Here is an 11,115-nt window from a genome sequence, read left to right as displayed (position 1 = left end):
ACTGGACCAATTCTAGTCCCGTCAGACTAACAATTAGGGCAAAAGTCTACATATCATACAAATCTTTTAATTATTTCTGTAACTCTTCTGACTAATTAAAACAAATTTATTTGTAAATAAACAGCTAGAGGATATTTTAAGAAGCCAATTCCCCTTCTTCATGTTTTTGGGAGGTGGAGGACAACAGAGTGCCCCACAAATAAGGCCTGAGCCCTGCAATAGATGGACACCTTGTCCAGGGAGTGTTCCTTGCTATGCACCCAGTGATTTCAGGTGGCACCCAAGCCTACTGACCAGGATAAAGCGGTTGTAGACGCTTGTGTCCTGCAGTTCTGCTGGTGAAGCAATAACCAAGTACAGTACTACACACTATGTGCACCTGTAGGTGTGAACATAAATAACGTAGCCGAGGATGGAAAACAAAATATTGTGTGTGCCTAGGTTACCAACAGTTTATAAGCATTGCCTGCAGATTAGGAGTAGAAACCTGTGGTTTCATATACAGTAGATCATCCATTTATTCTGCTGTTTTTACACACACACACACACACACACACACACACACACACACACACACACACACACACACACACACACACACACACACACACACACACACAGAAACCCTGCATTTATAAACATGTCCCAGACATTTCGAATAAAATCTTTGCATAATCCAGGTTTACCTGAATGTGGAAGGGATTTGAAATGTTTACACTTATAGTATTTTAGCAGACACTTAAACAAAGCAACTTAGACTTGTTACTGAATACAATGCAAGCGATTGAGGGTTAAAAGGTTAAAAGCCTTGCTCAGGGGACCAACAGTGGCAGGTTAATTTGTGGTAGAACCATCAATCTTCTGATCACTAGTCCAGTAAGTAAAAGACGTGGAAATCTAGGGTTGGCATGTACAATTTACCTATTAATTACAATCACAAAAGATGGCACCGGGTTTTTTCTCTGACTGTTCACTTATTTATTTATTAGGAATTTAACGTCATGTTTTACACATTTTGGTTACATTTATAACAGGAGAGGTAGTTATTCGCTACACAAGGTTCATCAGTTCACTAGTTCAGCGTCAAACAAGTCTTTGGACTGTGGGAGGTAACCGGAGCTCCCAGAGGAAACCCACGCAGACACGGGGCGAGCATGCAAACTCCACACAGAAAGGACCTGGAGCGCTCCACCTTGGGAATCGAACCCAGGACCTTCTTGCTGTGAAGCGACAGTGCTACCCACTGAGCCACCGTGCCACCCTGCCTGTTCACTAATAAATAAATAAAATAGCCATACTTTTTTGAAAATCCCTGACACCTCCTTTAACGCAGCACCCCACCCTTCCTCTCTCTCTCATCTCACTTGTTTTCGTTCCCACACAGATTTCAGCACAGTTGTATCTCCACTGTTGCACGGATTCGGTCTGATCTGAATTTTGCAGAAATTTTTCACTACCAAAAATTGATGCACACCTGAGCTCGCACTTTAATAATGAACCCCCACTGCGCACGCTGCGGGAAAATCGTGTATGCAACAGAGAAAGTCACCTGTCTGGATAAGGTAAGTGCTTTCTTTATTAACGCTCATAATCACCCTTAATTAATCCAGCTTGGTTCAGACATTGTGTGTTGTATTGGCTGAAGGTCATCTCTGTGTATTTGTGTATATTTTAGTACTGGCATAAGGGCTGCTTCCACTGTGAGGTGTGCAAAATGACCCTCAACATGAACAACTACAAGGGATACGAGAAGAAGCCCTACTGCAACTCGTATGTTCTTTTATTTTCATATTTCATGTCCACCACTTGTGTTAGTCAGGGTCAACAAGCTCATAGTTAGGTTACGAAATACTTTTGGCAAAATATGCTGTAGTTTCAGTCTAACTGTCCAGCTCCAGCTTCACTGATTCACAGGAGAAGAGTTACTAAATTTCAGCATTAAAAACATATGACGTGGCCTTAGTTATCACCAGATCCAAAGCCAGTTGAAAATCCTTGGGGAGATTTTGGACCAGTGTGTTGGACTGCGTTCTTCAACATCATCATCAACTAATGAAAGATCTTTTTAGAGACAAGTTGCTTAAACATTTTATATTAGGATTACTTTATCACCCATCTTTATATACATTCATCATTTATGCATGTTTAGTTCTACCAATGAGGTGTCAGTTGTGTCAGCATGTGTTTCAACTTTAAAGATCTTTAACCAGCTTTTCTTCTTCTGTGAAGGCACTACCCAAAGCAAACATTCACGATTGTGGCAGACACACCAGAGAACCTGCGACTGAGGCAGCAAAGTGAACTGCAGAGTCAGGTACACACTAATTTCAGCCAGAAACTGCAATTTGCCATACGTGGTCAGTCCCAAAATTACTGCCACCCTTGGTAAAAAAGAGAGACGGTCCTGGAGTGTCTATGCTCAGATTCCTTGTTTTGGTATCCTTAATCTGATCAAGCATTGTAGGAGAAAAGTCAGTGCTCTTGTGTTGGTAAATGCAGGGATTGCTAAATAAATCAAAATAAATAAATTGTCAATAAAATATAAAGCTAATTACCAATAAAGACAAATTTTCATGACCTTTTTTATCTTGACGAAGGATGCCAATAATTCTGGAGCTGGCTTAATGCATGGTCCTTGATAGTGAGAATTTCTTGTGGTAAACACAGCTATAAAACAATAATCAAACCTGGCAGATCAGGAAAGAAAAGGAAACGTTTGCTTTGTTTGTCCTGTGTTTATCTGGGTGTGATGCACTGTGGTCAGTATGGGGGAAAGCAGGGCAGCTGTCGGCTCAGTGGTGTGTTCACGCATCCCCTTTGATTCTCCACCTGGCAACTAAGAACACGCTGCCAGGTTCCTGCTGTCCCGGCCTTTCAACATGCACTTCATAGCCATGCCAGGAACTAGCAAGTATACTGAAGTACTGAGTTGTTTATTGACCCCACAAGGTACAGAATTTTTAAAAATTATTTTCTCAGTTGGTGTTTTGATGATGAAATTGGGGAGTGCTGCATAACATGTTGGTCCAAAATCTTACTTAAAGTATTACTGTGGATGGATGTTTCATTATTGATTAAGTGTTTAATAATAATACCTGTCTTGATCTGTGTTTGCACCCATACTATCCCACTAAATTCTCCTGCATAGCATAACAGTTATTAGTTATCACTGTAAAGATCAGGCATTCAGGCCTGTGCCATTCTCTTGGTGTACATGAAACATACAATTGTCCACTTGCTTTCATATAGTGAAGGATGCATCATTGTTTTATTTGCCACAACACCATATTTTGACCAGAATTAAATGTATTTCCATACATTTCCCCATCCAGGTAAGTGTAATGTAAACTGTGTACTACCCATGTTCTATGGTAAAGTCTTAAAACAACGTGATTCTGTCTGTACCTGCAGGTGAAGTACAGAAAGGATTTTGAGGAGAGTAAGGGCCGTGGTCTCAGATTTCTCATCGACACACCAGAGGTGCAAAGACTGAAGAGAACCCAGGATCATATTAGTAATGTGAGACTTGAGTATTAATGTTATCCATACAGTTCTCTTGCCCTCTTGTCATTTTAAGGAGGCCCAAGGATGAGTTAGCTTAGCTTGCCAGCACTGACTTAGAGAGCAGAATCTCTCTCAATGTAGATGTGAAAATTAGTGGTATTTCCTTTTGGAATCCGACACCTTAACCTCCTGTAACAACTAAAGAGACACAATTCCTAAAACAATCTTTATTTTTACTTCTGGTTCTTTCTTGAGTATAAATAAAACAAGTGTGTGTATTCTCCTATTTCTTGAAGGCCAATTATAAGGATTTTGAGATGCCAGGCTTGCATGGTATCACTCAGGGCATTAGAGGAACGTATCTGGTACAGGCACAGGCGAGACCCGACCTTCAGACCATGGGGAGCTGTGTTGCCCACAGAGGTGTGAATCAGTACTCAGTGGAGATGGATCGGAGACCAGGAGTCATCGTGGGTAAGTCCAAATGGGCATAGCTGATCAGATTAAAGTATAAAAGCATGAACTACATGGTTTCATCCCATATTTGTATATATGCACAACATGGAAATTGATTCCAAAATAATAACTTGACTTTCCTTAGTTTCATATGGGTTTTCTCCCACCTCCCAAGAATATGCCAATAGGTAGATTTGCTACTTTTAGTGGTGCTAATATGTACATTATTGAGGAAAGGAGTGTGCCACCCCGCTATGGATTAGGATTTGGTTTGAGCATTTGGTCTGCCATTCTCTTGGGGTTTCCTCATTTGGGAGTCTTGAGGTCATTGTTGACTCAGTGGTTAAGCTAAAGGAGTATTGATTAGTATGTTGATTCGATCCTGTTTTGTTGTTGCATTACAGTAAATGTATTTCTTAATTTTTTTAAATGTATTAAGTTATGTGTTCCTCTGTTTAGCTCCTGTGCTTCCTGGAGCATATTACACCCGTGGTTATAACCAGGGACACAGCTACATGCATCAGACTAGCATGCACTCCCTCAGATCCATGCATTTGCAGTCTCATTCCCCAATGATGGTGAGCCGTCCTCTTAACTGAACATTACATTAGGTTTTCGGGATGACCTGTTACATTGGTGTCCTCTTTGCTTTCCTCAGAGGGTGTACAGAGCTCTGTATGATTACACGGCTCAGGACTGTGATGAGGTGTCATTCCGTGATGGTGATCTGATCCACAATGTGCAGCCCATTGATGAAGGTTGGATGTTTGGGACGGTACAGAGGACGGGTCGTTCCGGGATGCTGCCCGCCAACTATGTGGAAGGCATCCGCTAAACTGAATTAACCAGCATTGACCAACGTTTTGCCGTTCTACATTTATTGTTAACAGATTTATTTTGGTAGTACAGTCAGAATCTTTATATATGTCTCATTTTCATATTCTGCGTCTGAAAACACTTAAAGCATTTGGTTTGCTGTGATTCCAGACTAGTACACAAATTCATGCTAATCGAAATCGAAATCAACCATTTTGGTGCAAAATCGAGAATTCTAAAGGACATGTAATTCCATATTTTCGCAGCAGATGGTAGCAGATATTTCTACGGTACATTAGAAGCTATTTACGACAATTATTTTTTAAAAATTGTGATGCCAATTAGTTTATTTTTCTTATACAGTAGAATAACTTTCAAAATCAGCTGCACTGTCTGACATTTATTCAAGTAACACTTTAGGCTCTGAAAGTTTGTTTTGAATAGACATTCATATAGTGTCATCAGCCAGTTAGCATTTCTAGCATGGTAATTCAAGTCAATTGCAACTCATATGCAAACTGATGTTTCTGGGGTGAATGTACAACTAAACCCAGCTTGCTAAAATATACAGATATACAAATTTACAGTTTTTAATAACTTTACTATACTTGTTTCCTGTGCCATCTGCTGCTAAAGCATCGGATTTGCATGTACTTCATTTATTTGCTCATGTCTAGCACACACAAGAAACAGCCAAGAAAAAAGCAAAATAAAACTAATAAATATTGTGGGAACACACTATTTTAAACATGAATAGCAAATCACAGGGTGCATGCCATTAATTTACTGCATTTAACATTTTTCATAGCTAGCTGTATAAGCTGCACATAGCAAAGAGTTGTGTCCCTTATATCATATCCTATATTCAGTATAGATTTAAGTAACAAAAACAAACCACTGTCTGCTGTTTATAACATCCTGATTTATTTCAAGCCATAATTTTATGTAGCAAATTATTAAAAGAAATTAGTTCATGCCTCTGTAAACAACCTTTTGTTGTAATCAACTGTGCTGCTTTTAAGAATGTGTCTTTGCAGCATGTATTTGCAAATCTTCATGCACACATTACATTAAAACGTTTCTATACTAAAAAGATCTTGTCATGGGAGTTGAACACTCAACCCTTACATCAGTTGTCCTGTCCCTTAACCACTGATACACACCTGTCTCTATACTCATCCTCATCAATGTCAGTAGAGGTGGAGGCTCTGAACTTGTCAGTCCCGGTGAACGACCTTGTGGATCAGAAACACAAAAGCCAAGCGTTCTTCACTGGGACTGTCAGTCAAAAAAATACGTGCTTGTGCCAGCCACCAACCTTCCAAGTCACAGATTATGTCTTTTGAGCTTGCTAACAGGAATCAAATCTGAATAAATTGCAAATAAAATAGAAGCTGTTGGAGTTTTGCCAAAAATGTTTACACATAGTTATAGCATGCAGCTGATGTTTTTATCCAAACTAGGTAAAAACATTTACTGACTTTAGTATAAATGGATTTTTATGAAAAATAAACTGTTTACTAGTTTGGGCTGTTATAATAAAGATGTTTAAATGGTTTGAAAGGCACAGCAACACATTTTCCATATATTGCATCATTTAGTCAGTTTCTCTGAATGTTTGTCTCATTTTCCTTTTTTCATTTTGGCAACTTTCTCCTTGCGTTTCTTCATATGCTTGGGTACTTTGTTTTTCCGTTTCTCTCTCTGAGCTTCTTTAACCAGCTTTTTTCTTTCCTGAAGAATAAGAAAGTATAAAGTTAATAAAATAGAAAATGATCTGAGAGATGTTTATATTAATGAGTTTAGCACTGCTTGTGCTGGACAGGCTTGGAAAAAGGAGATTAAGTTTAAACTAGACTAGAGCAGAGTCATGGAAAGACATGTATCCAGGACCTTAACCCCTGAGCTACTACTGTCTTTTACTGATTGACACATGGGAAAATGGTGGATATATAGTGCCAGGTCATGTTGGCAGTGCCAGTGCCCCATAAACAACAGAGAATAATCAATCACAGGTTAGAAAACAGTCTTACCTTTTTATCCAGCGGTTGTGTTTTGTCCTGGTTGTGTTCTTGTGTGTCCTGTTCTTCAGAATCCTCATCGTCGTCGTCATCATCATCATTTTCATCACTGCTGGAGCTTTCATCCTCAGCACCGCCCTCCAGTAAAGCAGGAACCTAAAATACAATGAACATTTAGTGGACAGCCTAGTAATAACCTACATATGTTAACTGTGAAATTCAAAACAACCTGGCTGGGCAATCAGTTAGAGCAAGATTGAGATTATTTATTTAAATCATACCGTTTGCACTCCGGAAAGATCCTTTTTCATGCCTGTTACTGTCTGGTATAGAATCTGTAAGTTAATCAAATACATAAATAAATTAAAGAAAAAGAGAGAGAAAAAGTTACCACTGTAACCAACACACACGGCAACAAAGGACGTGTTACTCACGCTGTCATTTTGCAAGTTTGTTGATGATTCCTGCTCCTTTACCATGGAGTCCACGTCTCGTTCATAATGACTTACTTCGTTAAGAGTACGGGGAATGTAAGCTTTTTTAAAAACCTGGAACAGACAACAAAAATAAAGTAGTTACGTTTACCACTAATAGACCAAGATCGCTCTTTAATATACAAAAAGGGTTCACATTGCTGTGGAAGTGCAAAAGAGGTGACTATTTAAAAACAGGTGAAAAGAAAACCTGACTGGTCCGTGGGAATATAAATCTAAATTATTTAATATTCACCTCATCATCCACTTTGTCTTGGTTGGATCTCTCCTCCACAGTCCTTGATGAGGCAATCTCCATCGCCTGCAGTTACACAAATACGTTACAGTATATGAACAGAGTGACCAGATGTTGATGTTTAAATTAAAATCACGAGTTTGGTTTAATTAAGTAATTTAAACAATAATATGTTATTGAGGCCACAATAAGTAACACACGTTACATCAATGTGATGTTTTTACCTGACTGTGTTTACATTTAAAAATACACTTAATTACTTAAGAGTCTTTTATCCCAGAACTTACACGTTTAAATAATTCATAGCAAAACATAAAAACCCATTTACCTAACTGTGGATATATTACACATCTTAATATTTATTTTTATATATAAATTCTATATTACACTAAATTGGCAGCTAATATTATACATGCTTTACAAAGACACATCAGTTATTGTTTAAAAAATACCCACAGACCTTTTCCAGGTACTGGTTTATGTTGTCACTTGTGATGGATGGATCTGTAATAAACTCGAACAGCTCCCGAACTGTCATCACTGCTACATTATGTTTCCAAAAGAAGTCTAAAGAAAACAAAAGTATAATAAGTAATCAATACAAAATTAAGTGATCATTAACATTGAATGCTGAAATGTAAATACTGCAATTATACATGGACTCTATGACCAAACAATTTGCATAATAGTTATAGTGTTTCGGCCACACCGACTGCTATTGCTAACAGGTAAAAATCAATTACATAAAGGAAACTCTATGCTTCTAACTATGTGCCAATGATTTCCTTTAATAGTAATTTAATGTCTTGTTTAATCTGCCCAGGTTTTGATGATCAAAATTCATTCAGTATGACAAACAGGATAAATAGAAAAAAGGCCGATTTCTTTCTCACAGCACTGTACATTTCTATGCCAAATCCCAGTCCACACACCATTTACGTTGCTGCAGTCTTTCCGAAGAAACTCCAGTGCATGAGGATGGTCATGCTCCACAGACTGAGAAACGTCAATGATGTAAGCATCTCCTTCATGGTACCTGCAAACCAAAACACAAATCGGCATAATTACCAACCCAATCATATCACTTTCCCCCCAAATATATTGTTTGGCCATGCATGAACATTACATCAGGACTCACAGCATGTTAAATTCACTGAGATCGGCATGGACGAGTCGAGCCTCCTGGTACATCAGCCTCATGTTCTGGATGACCTGCAGGTAAAGCTCACGTGCTTTGGATTCAGACAGTGCAGCATTCTTTAGTAAAGGAGCAGGCCTGAGATAAAAACACACACACAGGCACATAAGCAGTCTAATCTTTCATGTTCTAACAAAATATAAATAATGTTTAACTGTGTGACAGCGTACGTACATTTCATCTTTCCCGACAAAACCCATGACTAAGACATGACTCCGGAGCATGATGGGTTCTGGACTGGGAATCCCCGCTGTCTGCAGTCTTAAAGCAGAAAGATTCACAATAAAATAAAGGGCCATTGGATTGGATATACACAAAGTAGGTGTATATAGTACAGTGCGCAGTATGTTAACAAACCTGATCAGATTCCTCATCTCCTTCTCAGCCCAGGTTCGAACCATTTTCCTTGGGTTTCCTTTACAGTAGCCATGCCGAAACCTGTAAAGCAATTAATCAGTAATCAGTACGATATGCTGCATCAACTATAAATCCTGTACAGGCCATCAAGCCTCACCTAAACTCTCCACTGACGTATTTATCTCTGTCCTTGAACAGCAGAATGGAGGTCTTGTAGATCTTAATTGCTCTGCTTTCTCCACTGGCCGTGGTTGCGTGGTAGACGTTGGCCTGAAGAAATACAGTGAAAGAACACAAATGTAGTTAGGAGAAAACTTCTATACATGGGATGTGGATTAAAGAACATTTGTATCGTATGTACTACCTCTTTGCCTGTGCTGATGCAGCCGTTGATCTCTGAAATGACGCCTCTGCTGAGCATTTTGAAGAGAATCATGCGAGTCCTAGGATCCAGTACCTGAAATGGTTAGCAATATATCTTTAAATATGTTCAGGAAGAGCCCTTTTTGACAAGACCCCTTGCCACCACATACCAGAACTTTGATAGTTACTTGATGGATTTGGATGAAAGTGTCTGCACAGTTTAAAACTGGTCGCTCTTTAAAGCTAAATAGACTGCATCTTCACACTGGCCAGCGGTGGATTCTTACAAAGAGTCTCAGCATGTACTGAGCATCACGCTACTTTCTCTGTTCCTATGACTGTGCAGCAGCAAGGACCTCCCTCAGACACTGCCAGTTGTGACTGTTGAGTGCCTGGTCTTGGTGGTCCCATTCAGTCCTATGACAGATTTCTTTGTTCACATTGTATCAACGTTCCAGTTTTGTCTACAGATATTTCTATAGAATTTAATGTTGACCAGTGGTTTGTTATGTAAGTGTAAATGTAAAGAAACACACTTCAGACAGCAGACACATTCTGGCAGACTGACTAGATTTGGAGTATGCTAAGAATTTAGTACACTTTTAATTTGCCCCAATGATTTCAACACAGAACAGCTACATACTAGAGGACACGTACCTGTTCCACTGTAGCTCGATCTGACTTATCTTTCACTCGATACCTGCAACAGAAAAAGATATTTCAGTTCAGTCCAGGAGACTAAAAAACCCAACAAATTCAGAATAGGACATAATCATACTGACGTGTCTGCTTCTCGCTGTCTTTGCATCACAGTGACTTTGTTAATGACTGAGTCAGCATAATTCAGCTTATCTGGGGGGGTCAAGCAAACAGAAAATCGATATTAGGTGACGTGATCAGCAAATTATTGTCTGCGTAGAGCTTCCAATAAATTGTTTACAACAATAACACACGACACTTTCTGTGTGCGAACCGGTGTGGCATTAGGCCAGGTAAAAGGGTAAACGTACCCAGGTTTATTTTGTGTTCAAACTTCCTCAGAACCTTGTCTGATGGGGTGGACATCTTATCTGATTTTTGCGTGTTCTGCCGATTTGCCTGGAAACAGAACAAACAAACAGTAACATTGTTAGATACTTAATATTCATCATCTAAGAATCGTTTATCTTTTTTTTTTAAGCTTCTGTTTTTAAAGTAAGAAAACCTGCTGATTGTTTCCAGTCCGCAGTGCAGTAAAGCGTTTAGTAAAGTTTCCACCACTTGTCTCATTCCAGTCCCAATCATCATCATCATCATCCTCCTCCTCCTCCTCCTCCTCATCATCATCATATTTTTCCTCCTCCTCATTATCTTCTTGCTTGCCAGATTTGAGAGATAATGGCTCTAAAGTCACCAGCACTGGAGGCTTCTCCGTAACATGGCTGGATTCCAAGCCACTGGAAAACATCCCAAGAATTTTGTGTTCAAAAAGATCGATCTATTCACTTACTTTAAATATAAATGCTCTTTCTGTATGCCCCAGGTGGGGCAGTCCGGGTCCATTCAGCTTGGAGTTTCCATATTCCCCTCGTGTCTGTGTGGGTTTCCCCCGGGAGCTCCGGGTTCCTCCCACAGTCCAAAGACGTGCAAGTGAGGTGAATTGGACATACAATATTGTCCATGACTGTGTTT

The 11,115-nt window shown here is 39.3% G+C and overlaps 2 protein-coding genes across 2 annotated transcripts; one reads left to right on the top strand and one right to left on the bottom strand.

The window, feature by feature from the left end:
* The first annotated feature begins 1,489 nt into the window (after positions 1–1,489).
* nebl (nebulette) lies at positions 1,490–5,027 on the top strand. Its single transcript, XM_062987635.1, has 7 exons — positions 1,490–1,562; positions 1,676–1,770; positions 2,230–2,314; positions 3,412–3,519; positions 3,801–3,978; positions 4,420–4,538; positions 4,619–5,027. Exons 1-7 carry the CDS (start codon positions 1,494–1,496, stop codon positions 4,793–4,795), a joined length of 831 nt encoding a protein of 276 aa, XP_062843705.1. The 5' UTR covers positions 1,490–1,493; the 3' UTR covers positions 4,796–5,027.
* Positions 5,028–6,300: 1,273 nt separating this feature from the next.
* On the bottom strand, positions 6,301–10,745 carry riok1 (RIO kinase 1 (yeast)). The gene is made up of 16 exons (XM_062987634.1): positions 10,649–10,745; positions 10,455–10,542; positions 10,227–10,296; positions 10,102–10,144; positions 9,446–9,538; positions 9,239–9,351; positions 9,082–9,162; positions 8,899–8,985; positions 8,665–8,802; positions 8,459–8,562; positions 7,987–8,093; positions 7,527–7,592; positions 7,232–7,345; positions 7,079–7,132; positions 6,810–6,953; positions 6,301–6,510 (listed from the first exon to the last, which is right to left on the bottom strand). The coding sequence occupies exons 2-16, from the start codon at positions 10,507–10,509 to the stop codon at positions 6,400–6,402; spliced, it is 1,380 nt and encodes a 459-aa protein (XP_062843704.1). The 5' UTR covers positions 10,510–10,542; positions 10,649–10,745; the 3' UTR covers positions 6,301–6,399.
* Between the last annotated feature and the right edge of the window lie 370 nt (positions 10,746–11,115).

The sequence above is a fragment of the Trichomycterus rosablanca genome, chromosome 25 (genome assembly GCF_030014385.1).
Source record: "Trichomycterus rosablanca isolate fTriRos1 chromosome 25, fTriRos1.hap1, whole genome shotgun sequence".
Taxonomy (NCBI): domain Eukaryota; kingdom Metazoa; phylum Chordata; class Actinopteri; order Siluriformes; family Trichomycteridae; genus Trichomycterus; species Trichomycterus rosablanca.
This window is presented reverse-complemented; position numbering and strand designations above follow the sequence as displayed.